Below are 15777 nucleotides of genomic sequence, written 5' to 3' on the forward strand. Positions count from 1 at the left end.
CTTGTTTGGCCAAGTGCCCTTCCCCCTCACAAAAAAATCCCTGACAAAATTATGTGGTTGCTTTACTTCAGTTAAGCAAGGCAGAGGAATGTGTTATCTGTAGATGAAACTTATCTAGAATTGTGGTCGGTTGAACAACTATCACGGCACAGCAGAAATGTCTAGGTCTGCCAATATCATTGTTTGAAGCGATACAGCAGACCTAGAATAACCCAGTTGTAGTGCTGTCCAAAGAAAGCTCGTCCTCAAGGCCTACAAACAGGCCAGGTTTTCAGGATATCTGTAATGAATATACATCAGAAAGAGTTGCATGCTCATTATGCGGATCTCTTAGGCACATCCTGAAAACCTGGGTCTGCTTGCAGCCCTCAAAAGGACTGAACTTGGACAAGTCTGGAAAATCACGTATCGATCAGAGGCAATTCAAGCTCTTTTCATCCAAAAGATCCTTTATCCATCAAAATTCATCCACCATCGAAATGGCTACAGATTTAGCAGCAGCAAATGTCAGATACTGAAAGTTTCTGAAACAATCTGGACTTAATGAGTAAAAGTCTTCTTCCACCATAAAATTACAATTCTGGATAATGCAACACAGCCAATGTAAGTCAGCGTGACTTCAGGGATCTGCACGTCTTGCCTAAGAGTCTTCTCGCACAGTTCAGTGTTTTTAACTCCTGCTACAGGCAGTGCGCGGAATAGAAGGAACACTTTTTTGCCAAACCTCAGCTGGCTGGAGTCACCTTGGCACATCTGCGATTAGGACTGCGAGCCGTAGCTATTGCTGGTTCCCTGAAATTTTCAGAAAAGAAGAGAGAGTCTCACTCGCAATACAAAGACAACAGCCTCTTTAAAATTACTAAGAGTCACAAATTTACCTATCACCAACATATTAGCACAGTGGTCCAACGATGCTTTCATCGGCTACGCTTGATTAAAGCTTTAGCAAAACTGTTAGAGCCTGCGTCCTTGAATATTTTAATCCATTCACTAGGGGGTCCGGATTTTCCAAAAGGAAAATCTGGCAGCCCTAGCCAACGGCATCTGGGATACTGGAGCTGTCAGACAGGCATATAAATGACCTGTGAGAGGAGATACCAGAAGGTTCCGAGACAGGATGAGGCCAGTGCTGGCCAGTGCTGCCAAATTCATGGCAAAAAGTAGCCCAACTTGTGTCAGAGTAGCCTAAATAGTAGCCCAAACAAATGCTGCTAGAAACGCCTCTAATTTATCAAACAAATATGTCATACGAATACCAAACTGTTTATTTATACACTGCACATACCCCCAAAAGAAGTGGAGCAAAATAGATGTTCTAACAGTGTCCCCACCTCCAGTATCTTACACATCATCCCAACCAATCAGAAAGCCACAGGAAAGCCACATGACACAAATGGAGGAAATAGCCCAAATGCATTTGCATATTTTCCAGCAGATGATGCTACTTACCAGTTCATAATCTTCCACATACTTATATTTCTTCTCTCTGTAATAATTCCTTTTTTGAAGGATATGAAGGACAATGAAGTCACATAAATATGTTGCCTTAAAAGGGGAGGGAAAAAGAGCAGTTGAAAACAAATATGCTTGTGTTAAGGAGACTTTGATGTAATATACCAAATTTTTCCAGGCCTCAACCCAATAACTGGGTTCTTGTGAAACATGGAACCTCCCCCCTCAAAAAAAGTTAACCCTTATAATACCAAAATTATTAAAATGTGAATGTCTAAACAAAATTAACAAACATTTTAGATCAGCTATAAGTGTTTTGGTTCGAGTTGTTGCCAAAATCAGCAAAAGAGTAATTTGTGCAAAAAAACAGTGAATATTTTTTAGTTTAGAAATGCAGAACTAAACACCAGCAGATAAGACAGTTATATTCATGACACTCTAGTCCAGTGGTTCCCAACCCTATCCTGGAGGACCACCAGGCCAATTGAGTTTCAGGATAGCCCAAATGAATATGCATGGAGCAGATCTGCATGCCTGGCACCTCTATTATATGCATACTTCTCTCATGCATATTCATTAGGGCTATCCTGAAAACCTGACTGGCCTGGTGGTCCTCCAGGACAGGATTGGGAACCACCGCTCTAGTCTACCAGGTCCAGCATTATGATCTTAGGTATGTCACTCTGTCTTATTGCTTTAGGTACCAAACCTTAAGAACTCCATGGCAGAGACATGTCATACCCAACACTTATCACCACTGTTAGTGTAGCACTATATAAAAAAGTGATAGTTGAACCACCGCGAGTAGCAATAGTTGGTACACAGCTCCATCCTCTATTGGCCCCAGCTTCTCACACTTCAGCTGCCGTCTCAGGTTTTCATTCTATCTCCCCAGTCTCCAGGAATAAGTGGAAGGGGAGGGAGGTCTCTATCCTTAACTGCTTTCCTCAACTTTCAGTAAAGGCTCTACCAGGGCTGAGCAGTTGGAGTTTGTAAAAATGACCCGTTTGTCTTAGTGAATAAAAATACTGATATTTAAATGTAAAGCTTAATATCAGTAGAGTCAACAGTTACCCTCCCTCTTCTAAAAAGCCTCATGGCAACAGCCCCGAAGCCCTTTAATTTCTATGGGCTTCGGGGCCGTTAGCGTGCGGCTTTGAAGAAGAGGGGGTTAGAGTCGGGCAGTAGAAAAATAGAGAAGTCATAGGTTTGGTGTTCTGACTAGAGCAGTGAGCTTTTAGATGTGCCACGGTACACCAAGGAAGAGGAGAGATGCTGGCACCAGCTGACTGTCTACAGCAGGGGTGTCAAAGTCCCTCCTCGAGGGCCGGAATCCAGTCGGGTTTTCTGGATTTCCCCAATGAATATGCATTGAAAGCAATGCATGCAAATAGATCTTATGCAGATTCATTGGGGAAATCCTGAAAACCCGACTGGATTCTGGCCCTCGAGGACCGACTTTGACACCTGTGGTCTACAGGATGTGCCTCTCGCAAAGAAAGGCACGTCCAGTAAGCAATCTCCTGATGTCGGCTGGCCCTTCTCTCCAGCTCTTCTCTCCTTTCGGCACAGGCCCGACATCATGCCGACGCCAGCACACTTCCAGGTGTCTCGAGCTGGGGAGACTAGGTTTAGTGTTTGCGAGACACTGGACTGGAGAATGACATGGGGGACAACATTTGTCCCCGTCCCTACAGCTTTGTCCCTGACCCGTCATCGCGAACACCATGTCCATTTCCGCAGGCTCGGCCTCTGTCCCCATGAACTCTGTCCTCATTTGCACAAGCCTCAAACATTTATGATTTTATATTTAAATCTTATTATAAAATATAAAAAAGGGACAATATTCTGTACAACTCTTTGCAAATCACAAACAGAGCCTTCCATTTCAATCTGGTTTTGGTATAACCTTCCCAAAGATTTGGTTGCCTGTACTTTTACATCATCTGGGAAGATAATTGGATTGTCTTTCAGACATGGGTGTAGAAGAGAACCAACACAGTCTAGTGGATGAACAAGAAAATAGGTTTCTGTTAAATGCTGGAAATGCTCCTTGATGCCAGCAACGAGGGATGAAGCTGTCGCAGGAACAGTAAGATGCTTTTTCTGGAGGTCAATTTGGGGACAAATCAACCTTATATTAGAATCATCTATTCCTTTATCATATGAAGCTATAGTTTGTGGGACATTGTTGCAGATTAAGCATGTGTTAGATAAATACAAAAGCCGTCTTCTATTGATCTTGACAGCAATAGCAGTCCAAATGATCACGAAAAATTGGAAATGTCATGACAGACTTAATTACTCATTCTGGTGGGCGAGTGTGTGCAACGCGTATAAGTATGAAAGAATAAACGCAGAATGCTTAGGTTTTAGTAATGCATTTAATAAAATATGGAGCCCATCGACTGCATTTGTTAACAAACAATAAGAATAATATAATGATTGTTTTTCTTATTAGATCTCCTTACACGCCAAGGGTGGGGGGAGGGGAGGGTGGGACATTTTGAGGAATTAAACTATAGAAGTATAATATTGGTACTAATTAATATGAGTTAACATGTTATAACAAGAGAAAGAGGGGGGAAATGATTATTTTCTTTTTAATTGTATATTAAGGTGCATTTTATTCAAACTTTTAATGTTATATTATCTGTAATGCACTGCCAATGTTTGGAAATTCAATAAAGATCTAAAAAAAAAACAAAAAAACCCCCAAAACAAAACAGTAAGATGCTTGAACAGCTGGGCACACGATGGAAAGACATTGCAGATGGTAGGAGTCTGATCAGCAGACAAGACACTTGTTGCCACATCAAAGGCAGCCAAGACACTTGTTGCCACATCAAAGGCAGCCAAGACATTTAACAGTAGTTCATTTAAATCCAAAAGCAGCTCCTGTGTATCGATAAGTCTCCTCGAGTTTTTAGAAAATGACACGGGGACAAAGTTTTGTCCCTGTCCCATCGGCTCTGTTTCCGCCCCCACCCCCGCGGTTACCCATCCCCGTGTCAGGACTCCCAGAATTCATCAATAGACTTCTTATACCCTACTCCATTAACCGTACTCTCTGATCACCCAATCAAAACTTACTTGCAATCCCATCCTTAAGTCATGTCAACTTCATGAGAAATAAAATTTTCTCAGTCACCGCCCCATCGCTCTGGAACTCGGCCTCAAATTATTTCCGCGAGATTAATATCTTAGATAATTGACGGCCTCTTTTACAAAGCTGCGCAGCTACAGCCCTTTAAATCTCTATGGGCTTCGGGGCCGTTAGCGCAGCGGCTTTGTAAAAGAGGCCGTCAGTCTAGATTAAAAACTAAGCTTTTCAAAGATGCTTTTGCAGTATAACCGTCCTTTTAAGGATGTTTTAAACCCTTCAGTATCCAGTATTGGGTTTTAATTTTCTGTTTCCCCACCCTTTCGTTTTTTCTTATTTTTGTTCTTTCCTATCATTGGTTGTAGTTCTTCCCTTTCCTCATGTGCCAATTTGTTTTGTTCTGGTTAGTCATGTCAGTCAAGAAAGTTTGTCTCTTGATGCAATGTATTTGATGTTTATTTGTTCCCTGCATTTTATAATTTTTTATTATGGTCAAGCCGCTTTGATTACAGATAAGGCGGGATAACAAACTTAGAAACATAGAAAAAGCAGCAGGAAAGGGCTATAGCCCACCAAGTCTGCCCATTCCAAGTATCCCCTCCCCTGAATTTACTCCCTTAAAGATCCCACGTGAGTATCCCATTTTCTCTTAAAATCCGTCACGCTGATGGCCTTGAAACTTGATTCTGTAGTTACTGACACCACAGCACTGGAATTAAAAGCCTCCAACAGGGAAAACAGTCCTCTGACTGGTCCGTCACTTTGTTGCCTCTTTGATGCAGAAGAGTCCTCTGACTGGTCTGATAATTTGTCGCACTATATGCAGCATATTATCAGAGCAAGTGACTGGACTGTTTCTGCAGTCCACACTGGTAACCAACCCTGAACAGCACTTCCATCCCAGGCGAGACAGACACTGGGGCCCCGATGCACAAATGTTCTGACACCACAGTAAAAACACTGTGGTGGAAGCAATTTATTTTTACCAGGTGCTTGCACGTGTTCGGAACAGTAATCATTAGCACAGCTCCTCCCTCTCCATCCCTCTCCTGCCACTGCTGCTTCTCCCTGCTGGTTCTTTTGATCGCGGCAGGAGAATCCCCATCAGCCGAGTCAGTAGGTCTCCCTGAAACCACCAATCAAGAGCCTTATACCCCTACTAGTGCATCCCAGAATGCTCCAAGCAGGGACAGGGCTGCCATTTTAAAGGAGGCAGGGCCCAGAGGCAGGAGAGAGTGGGTACCCAACCTTCAATAGAATATGGGGGCGGGGCCCAGCCTATTACACCACCAGGGATTTTTTGGTGGGTAGGCTGAGGGCATCAACAGGGGACAAATCCTTCCAACTGATACATGGCTTCCCCTGCCAGCAGAGGAAGCCACAAATCAGCTGACTGGGGTTTCCCCTGCTGGCTCCAAAGCAGGAGCCAGGAGGGAAAACAGCAGCTCTGAAGCCAGCAGGTTATTCTACAAATCAGCTGGGCAGGAAGGAGCACGGTGTCAGGGTTTTGGCTATTTTTTAGCGGCTCAGCAATTATGCGTGTGTTGTGTGCGTGCACAACAGCTACTGGCAGCTCTAGAAGTGGCCGGAAAATAGTGGCCCTAAAAGGGGAGGGGACAAAGGGGAACCTGTAGACATCATTTACCTTGACTTCCAAAAGGTCTTTGACAAGGTACCCCATGAGCGGCTACTTAGGAAGCCGTGGAACCACGGGGTGGAAGGGGACGTACACAGATGGATCAAACACTGGTTGGCAGGCAGGAGACAGAGGGTTGGAGTGAAGGGTCACTACTCGGGCTGGAGGAAAGTCACGAGCGGAGTTCCGCAGGGGTCTGTACTTGGACCGCTGCTGTTCAATGTATTTATTAATGACCTGGAAACGGGGACGAAATGTGAAGTTATAAAATAGGACCTACAAAGGGACCTAAACAAACTGGAGGAGTGGGCGAATAAATGGCAGATGAAATTCAATGTAGGGAAATGCAAGGTCTTGCATATAGGGAGAAAGAACCCGATGTTCAGCTACCAAATGGGGGGATTAGTATTAGAGGGAAGTAACCTTGAAAGAGATTTGGGTGTACTGGTGGATACAACAATGAAGTCAACGGCGCAATGCGCAGCAGCCGCGAAGAAGGCAAACAGAATGTTGGGTATTATTAAAAATGGTATTACGACCAGAACAAAAGAAGTCATCCTGCCGTTGTACCGGGCAATGGTGCGCCCGCACCTGGAGTACTGTGTTCAGTATTGGTCACCGTACCTTAAGAAGGATATGGCAATACTTGAGAGGGTCCAGAGGAGAGCGACACGAGTGATTAAGGGCATGGAAAACCTTTCATACACTGAAAGATTGGAGAGGCTGGAGCTCTTCTCCCTGGAAAAGCGGAGACTCAGAGGAGACATGATAGAGACCTACAAGATCATGAAGGGCATAGAGAAAGTAGAGAGAGATAGATTCTTCAAATTTTCAAAACATAAAAGAACAAGAGGGCATTCGGAAAAATTGGAAGGGGATAGATTCAAAACAAATGCTAGGAAGTTTTTCTTTACTCAGCGGGTGGTGGACACCTGGAATGCGCTTCCAGAGGACGTAATAGGGCAGAGTACGGTACTGGGGTTTAAGAAAGGATTGGACAATTTCCTGATGGAAAAGGGGATAGAGGGGTATAAATAGAGGATTACTGCACAGGTCCTGGACCTGTTGGGCTGCCGCGTGAGCGGAATGCTGGGCACGATGGACCTCAGGTCTGACCCAGCAGAGGCATTGCTTATGTTCTTATGAGGGGCCTGTTCCCTTCCATGCCCAAGGAGAGCTCACTTAAATACTAATAAACTCCTTGCAATGCATTTGCCTAGGGTTCTTGGTGGCTGCTACGATGAATGGTACGATGAACGGAGAACTCTTTTGTGCATCGGCAGGAGAGTTTTCAGTGACAGTTAAGACTGCTTTAATGAGTCTTACCTGCAACAGAAAAATTTTGTGCACTGGGGCCTGGGACTCTTAACTAGGAAGAGAAATTAAAATCTGTACAGTCTCCAACTGAACAGATGCCTAAGAGGATGTTGTCATCCTGCCTCTGGCCTCTAGAGGGGGACAATGTCACAATAGCTGGGCTAAAAAGCAGACACAGAGTATTCAAAAAATTATTTTAAACAAGAAGCCCTCAGTTAATCGTAAACAGAGACTTATAGCACCATAAATGAAGCACAGGTCTGTTCCCACTTAAGCTAGAAGTCCCAAAGCCAAGGAGATGACCGTTTCCTTCTCCCTCCCTCACATAATCAAGATACTGAAAGTTTAACTTCAGAACGTAGGTAATCCCTCAATGGTGCTTCTCAGTCAAGAGTGTCTCCACACTCTCTTCTGTAGGAGGGAAGGGTACCCCCACAGCATTCACCCTGGCAGTTTTGTTGCTCAAGGGCTGAGCTAACTTTACATTAATACCCCGAGTCTGCTGGCATCTATACCCCACCATCTGCATTAAGCTGACTGGCACAGTCAGGCACTTCGTGACACTGGGCATTAGGGAGGCTCTTTAGTGTTCAAATGATAAAGAGCAAACTCTAAAAATGTGTTATTTCAGATGCAAAAGAAATACAACAATAGATGAAAAGGAAATCGTTTCGGTTTTGTCCTTTTTATCCCAGAGTAAGCGGAGATAAAAGAATGAACTAAAGACCAAAAGCTTTTTCTACACAGGTCAACTGAGAAGCACAGAGGTGCCGTAGCCATTAAGCTTATTAAACAGCACAAAATGTATTTGAGACGCAGAGGCTTTATAAAATCTGAGGAATAAAACATAACATGATATTTGTATACTGCACAATACCTTTCAGTTTAACATGTAAAAGAAACGGAACATTTATAGTGAAATGCAAGGTTAAAACTTTCAAAACGTTTTTAAAATAGATAAGCGTTTAACAAAGGGCTAGATTCACTTACCTAAATCTCCGTGCCCTATCTGTGCAGGCCCAACCAATTCACCAAACAAAAAAAATTAAAATGAAGGCTAGCGGAGAAACGCCCCTCTCTGACAGCATTGATCGCTAGTGTGCGATCCCGACGCATGCGCAAACCATCCGCTTTCCATGTAGATGGTCTGCGCATGCGTTTGGTGTCCGTTTTCGCTCCAGCTCAAGCAAATCATGGAGGTGCCAGTTCACTTTTCTGTGGGTTCCCGACAGGCTTTTGCCACGCGTTTCCTGCTAAAAGCCATCCAAATGAATTACTGTACTGGCCTCGACTCTCCTTCTCTCCCAGGGAAGGGCGATCCCCGGCGGCAGCAGCAGCAGCCTCTTCCCCTTTGCCCACACAAGTTTAAAAGCAAGCAATTATTGGCTCACCTACCTCTGCCGCCCTTCCCCTCAGTGCAGCCCCCCCACTTTAAAATCATGGGCTCGCACCGCGGGGAAGGGTGGCAGAGAGCAGGAGAGTCGGGGACGGCAAGAGCCAGGGCTCAGCTGGAAGGGGCAGAGAGCAGAGCGGCAGAAATGGGCTGCAGAGTTGGGATTTCAGGCCAAGGACAGTCAGAAAGGACGTTTGCGACTGGTCCCCAGCAGTCGCTTCTTGTGTTAGATCAGCCAGCCCAGTCGGTTTCAAAGATTTCTTTAGCGAATCGCGTCCCTGCCTACTTTGCATGCAGTTCCCCTCATGTGCATGCATGGATCTGAATCGGATCGGCAGAGAGATAAGCGAATCGGGTTGCAAACCGATCGGTACACGATCAGTTTGCTTAGTGAATCTAGCCCAAAGTCCTGAAATTCAAATATGAGGTAGAGGTAAAAAAGTAGCTTCAGAAATTCAGTATCCCAAGTGGCTGCCTGAAATGACATTAGTCGATTACGATAGCTTTTAATGGCAGCCCTTGACCGATGGAAAATAAAAAAAAAATGCTAGTATTTGCGAAGAACGCCCATTATTAGGAAATTTAAAATGATCAACTAAGTAGCCAGGAGCCAGGTCAAATAAAACCAAACTTTAAAAACACCCTGGCCTCCCCAGGAAGCCAGCACAATTCCCTATAATAAGGTGTCTATCAATAAACAAGTCTCTTTAATTAGACAATAAAACATTCAATACAAAAACCCAAGATGACTAGTGGATGTAAAACTCATCTCCCACCAAAGCAAATATTTCAAGACTTTCCACATTATTAACATAATACTTATGTATACATTGAATATCTTATTGGTTAAATAAAGAGATGTTTTTCAATAGACAACTTTGGAGTTTTATTTTTCTCTTGGGATTTTATATCTGCCTCTGATAAATATTATGTTTTTTTAAATAAAGCTAATATTTGCAGTACCTCATCAAGTTTCTCAGTCCTCCTACATGGGGGGGAGGGTGAAACTTTGGTCTGTATATCATTCTTTTATTTCCACTTATTCTGAGGTCAAAGGACAAACTGAAATGACATTTTTCTTATGTATCTGTTATTTCAGATGAGAAAATTATGCTACTAAACGGCACCTATCGTTTTTACATTTGGAGGGAGTTTTACAATAAAAATGTGTTTTTAATTTAAAAAAAAATAATAATAATGTTCAGAAGAGAAAAGCCTCCTGCTGCCTCCGTAGTGTGAAGAATGCTTCGGTACCTGAATAAATTCATGTAAACTATTCTGAACTCCCTGGGAGAGCGGTACAGAAAATTGAATAAATAAGGGTGGGGGAGGGAAAGAGGGGACAGGTCACCCAGTCTAGAGTACATAAAAAGAGCTTACCACACCCAGCAGTGCCACACCAGAGCCAATATTTATCATCGTTGGAATGATGTCAAATTTTCCTGCCTAATGGGAAAATGTTATATTTACAAGTAAAATTTCCAGTCAGCAGTCTTTCAACAGGTTATACAATAACAAAATAGAAGGGAAAAACGATATGTAAATGAGGTGAAAAGGAGATTAAGAAGAGGATGAGAGAAAGGGAGAATGAGGATCAAATCAAATGGACTGCTATAAAAACACAGAAGAGAAAAATGAAAAGAAAAAAAGGCTGGGACCAACTTAAAGGTTAAAATGTTCAAAAGGTAGAAAAGACAATTTTTATTTAATAATTTTTAAGAACTGAGATGTGTGTGTCTTTTCTATCTTCACATTTTGCAGAGTACAGGGGAAAAAAATGCATTTCTGCTTCTCTTTTACCAGTATTGCTCTGCTTACAGGAATCTGGCTTTCTAGGGTGGGGCGGAACTGGGGGGGGGGAGGGTCTGTGTCATGTGCGACCGTGATGAACGATTCTACTAGGAATCCAAACAGTACAGCTTGGGCTAATTTCCCAGTAGTAAGTATACTGATGCTCTAGAGCCCAGTGTAATATTTAAAGCACTGTCTTTTCATAGGTAGATTAGGGCCATTTTTTGTGCGAGATGAAAGACACAGGCGTGTAGAACAGAGTGAGTGCGACTGTGCATATATCACAGAGACAGAGTGCGACCGAGTATGCCTGTTCATTCATTTTTTTACAATTTTGGTGGAAAAGAAATATCTGAAAAGGAATCTGAAGTACCGTTCCAAAAACCAGGACATCAAAACGAATGCCATAGGCCTTAATGAACGTCCGCATTTCCACACCATTCTCACCTTTATAATATTTTGCAAACCTAAAATGAAGAACACAGAACATAGCATATTTTCCTTCCCTTTGCAGGGCCTACATACACCATTAAATGGATCCCAGTTACTAATTATTTAAGATTTAACTACCTTTATGAACACATTCACCCAAGACATGAAGTACACTTCTCCCTCCATATTCGCTATGATAGAGGATTAACAGAACCGCTAATACAAAAAAAAATAAAACGCAAATAACTTTTTCATATGTTATTCGCTGTTTTCTATTAAAAAACATTGTGAATATGGTGAAGCCACAAACAACATGGTGGGAGACCTGGCCTGTTCCTGAAGGAGAGGCAAAATATGGTGAAGAAAGTGCTGGGAATCAGTGATGTTTCTATGCAAGCTGACTAATTGGGGGGGGGGGGGAAAGATGAGCCAGCAAGCTAAAAAACGTGAATAATCAAAATTGCGATTGCTGAAACCGCGACTATGGAGGAAGAAGTGTAGAGTTCAGCCCAACAGCCCTGTGAAACAGGAAAGTTGGGGTTCAAACCTCACTGGGGCTCCTCGTGACCTTGAGCAAGTCACTTAACCTTCCATTGCTCAGGTAGACAGACAGACTGTAAGCCCACCAGGGACTGCAAAATAACCTAGGCCCTCCTTTACAAAGCTGCGCTAGCGTTTTTAGCGCCGGCCGTGGCAGTAAGAACTCCAACGTGCATAGGAATTCTATGAGCGTCGGAATTCTTACCGCCGCAGCTGGCGCTAAAAAAAAATGGCATCCTGGCTTTGTAAAGGAGGGCCCTAGAGCACCTGAATATAATTCACCTTGAGGAAAGGTGAGAATTATGTCTGAATTTTATGTGAAAATTCTGAAGATCGATTTTAGAATACGATGTAAACTGCTGTTGCTACCTTATTTCTGAGCCATTCCATGAAGGCAAAGGTATTTCATCAACTGTATATCCGAGTATGTATAACACAGTTTATGCTCTGTTCAAGCTGGACAGTTATATGTTCCTGCTAGACAGTAGGCAAGGTTGAAAGTCACAAAAAAATTGTGCTGGTCCAGATGTGTGGAATCCAAAAACTCTGTGCAGTGACGATGTTCCCAAATGGACTTTATTTGAAAGTGTCAAAGTTCCAAAGGTACACTGAAATCATCCACATAAAATAATTCCATCCACATAAAAGTAAATCATCCACATAAGAGCCTTAAAGGACCTAGTCCGCTAGGGATACAGGACCCAACACGGTCCGCGTTTCGACAAAAAGTCTTCTTCAGGGGTCCCTGGGGGTCCTATAAAGACGAGTACGTGGGAAACAATTGTGTGGTGAACCGGAATTGAGACACTGCTTGCAGAAGACTTTTTGTCGAAACGCGGACCGTGTTGGGTCCTGTATCCCTAGCGGAGTAAGTCCTTTAAGGCTCTTATGTGGATGATTTACTTTTATGTGGATGGAATTATTTTATGTGGATGATTTCAGTGTACCTTTGAAACTCTGACACTTTCAAATAAAGTCCATTTGGGAACATCGTCACTCCACAGAGTTTTTTTTGTTTTGTTTTCTCTGGATTTTCTTCTTTGTGGATATTTTGGGGTCAATTCCTTTTGTTTTTTTGCCAGATGTGTGGAATGCCTTTCCACTGTATATTAGAACTCAAAAAGATGCGATTGTTTTCAAGAGGCTTTTGAAGAGATATATCTTTTTGGTGAAATGAAGCAGGAATGCTGAGCATTTTCATTGGGTAAATTGCATGATATGTTGATGAAATTTATACATGCGTGTCTTATGGCTGTTTGTAATGCTTATTGCGAATGTGGCAGTGTAACCCACCTTCAGGGGGGGGGGGGGTTAAATTTATAAAATTGGCTTTAGTATTGAATAGCATGCTTTACATGTGAAAAACAGTTCTTATAAAAAATTGCACAGATTTACAAGTATGCATGCAAACTTTTTCCCCAGGGGCAGAGCCGTGATGCACACACATCCTCTACTTATGATCTACGCATATATTTACAACAACCTCAGAGCAGGTGGACATGTGAGTGGGGCACTGGTTTCCACTACTGGGGTTTATTCCAGGCATGTATTTTAGGATCTTGTGGTGCATGGTTTCGAGAACCTTGATGGGGGGGGGGCGGTCCTGTGATAAAAATTACGTACAAGATGTCATAGCCTGAAACTGAGTGGCAGCAGGTTCAAGACGAGTGTCGGGAAGTTCTGTTTCGCACAACGAGTGGTGGGCGCTTGGAATGCTCTTCCGGAGGAGGTTGTGGCGGAGACTACTGTTCTGGGTTTCAAGCGCAAGTTGGATGCATGCCTTCTTGCAAATCATATTGAGGGATACGGGTAATTCGGGTCTCCAAAAAGGAGTACCTAAATGGGCCACCGCGTGTGCGGATCATCGGACTAGATGGACCTCGGTCTGATCCGGTGAGGGCGTTTCTTATGTTCTCTCACAAGCGGAGCTTTCAAAAGGGATTCAGCAGAATGACCAGGGCCTAGATTGTTCTGTTTGAAGGTGGCCAAAAGCAAGCTTGGACATTCACAACATCTAACTTTTAGCCAGGTTAAGGCAAGATGGTTTTCAGAAGTGAAGATAGTCAGGAGACCTAACACCTTCTATACACTTGGCATTTAAAATGTAAATGCTGTTTGCTCTCAGTTGGTTACTTGGCCCAAATAATATACCGGCTTTCTGTAATACAACCAATGAAGAAGTTCACATGTTATATACAGGTACTTTCTCCATCCTTAGTGGGCTCAAGACGGTTTTTGCACCTGGGGCAACAGAGAATCAAGTGACTTTCCCAGGGTAGCAGCTAAAAAAAAAGGTTATTTCCCTTTGAAAAAATTAGCGAGGAGATGCCCTTGTAGGCTGTTATGTGTTTACTCCAAAATGATCCCTTGTGTTTCTGAGCATACTACACAGAGGTTTGCATTTTTTTAAAATCGTGGACTGATGTGGCCAGCTTTCTACCCATTATCTGCAATGACAGTTCTATTAACCTGGTGCTGCTCCCACAGAAGAGGGCCCAAGGCCACCAGTCATTCACCCCTCAAGACACCATCTGAACCCGAAGCAACAATGAACCTGCCTCGTTCTACCAGATCACTGCGAAGGCGTCACCTGAAGTTGTATCCGGGAGAAACATCATGATCTATTTCTCTGTTGTCAAGGCGGCGAAAGGAGTACCGTGGGAGGCAGTAAGAGGCCCTCCGATCAAGGTTACAATCCCATCTGATCTGGATTCCCATCACAGCACCCTAAACAAAACCAGAATGCTGGAAGATTATTTTTTGGAGACCATACCGGTTAACAGACTTGCACAATCCAAGAAACGGTCAGATTTAACTCTGTCCTCATTTCAATTCCACAAATAGTGGGGGTAGACGATCAAAGGGGTTTAAGCAGGCAGGAGAGGCTGCTGTCCATTTAAATCCTGATCAGCAGGATTTTTTTTGTAATACAGATCGTTTTGGACCCCGGTTAGGTTACAAAAGTTGGTCTGTTCTAAATCTAATAGATGCTGGCACTGTCATCTAGACATTGGGACACCGGGTCATCTGTTGTTCTATTGTGCTTTGATACTTAACTTTTGGAAGTCAATATGGAGACAGAGTAATGTTATAATGGAATCATCAATTCCATTGACTTATGAAGCAGTAATATGTGGAACGCTTCTACATGTTAAGTCCCCTATAAACCGTTATAAATGCCGGCTTTACTTAATTATGACTGGGATAGCAATGCAGATGATAACATGTAATTGGAAGAATTGGGATCGCCTCAATTTTACTATTTGGTGGGCGAACCTTTGCTCCAGCTAGAGGTATGAAAAAATGAATGCTGAAATGCTGGGGCATAGTAATGTATTTAAATTGGTTTGGGGGCCGTTGACATCTTTTATTTCCTCTCTGTAGTTGGGGATTTTTTTTGTTCATTTCTGTGTCATTTCCTTACACATCCAGGGTGGGTGGGATCCTACTATTGTATTATTTTAATGAATATATACATTTGTGTTATTGATAAATCAGTGGGTGGGTGGGATAAAATTATTGTTTTTGAATATTTGTAAGTTGAAGGTGCTTCTCTTGACTTGTTATATGTTCTTATACCTGTGTGTTGCACTGTTATATTTGAAAATTAATAAAGTAAAAAAAAAAAAAAAATCCTGATCAGCAGGCTAGAAGGGGATATTAATACAAGAACATAAAGACTAGCCATACTGGGTCAGACCAGTGGTCTATCCAGCGTAATCTAGTATAAACAATTAACACCCACTATGGAAGTATGCTATCTATTCAAGAAGAGAGTGAGCTGCAGGAAGGGAACTCTGTCTAAGAAGAACTTTAGAGCTGGGTTAATGTAAATAACACAATAGATAACAGCAGAGAAAAACCAGTATAACTAGTAAGTCTTCCAGGAAGGCTGTTGATCGTACCTACCATGTAGTGCAAGTTATTTTAATACAAGGGGGGGGAAGCCAACTTCTCTCCCCGAACAGGTGCAGCTTCAGGACGATAGCTTCTAAACTCTGTACACGGAGGTAACATTTTGGTTTTAGGTTTTGCCTTAAATGTCTCTCATATTTTATGTGTAAGTTCTACCATGCATATTATTTTATTGATTTTATATTTGGTAAATGATGG

At 42.8% G+C, this 15777-nt stretch overlaps 1 protein-coding gene across 3 annotated transcripts in view; it reads right to left on the reverse strand.

Moving 5' to 3' along the window:
* Window positions 1–426: 426 nt before the first annotated feature.
* The window catches only part of P2RX4 (purinergic receptor P2X 4), a 50938-nt gene continuing 35587 nt past the window's right edge, over window positions 427–15777 (reverse strand). Inside the window, exons 8-12 of one of the 3 annotated variants that reach the window (XM_033956214.1) lie at window positions 14255–14391; window positions 11066–11159; window positions 10282–10347; window positions 1450–1545; window positions 427–792 (exon numbers count right to left, since the gene is read on the reverse strand). In XM_033956214.1, the coding sequence (XP_033812105.1) occupies window positions 760–792; window positions 1450–1545; window positions 10282–10347; window positions 11066–11159; window positions 14255–14391 (426 nt within the window). In that variant the 3' untranslated portion in view covers window positions 427–759. The remainder of the gene's footprint in view (window positions 793–1449; window positions 1546–10281; window positions 10348–11065; window positions 11160–14254; window positions 14392–15777) is intronic. The other 2 variants (XM_033956215.1, XM_033956216.1) reach the window with 2 other exon arrangements.

This window comes from Geotrypetes seraphini, chromosome 8 (assembly GCF_902459505.1).
Source record: "Geotrypetes seraphini chromosome 8, aGeoSer1.1, whole genome shotgun sequence".
Taxonomy (NCBI): domain Eukaryota; kingdom Metazoa; phylum Chordata; class Amphibia; order Gymnophiona; family Dermophiidae; genus Geotrypetes; species Geotrypetes seraphini.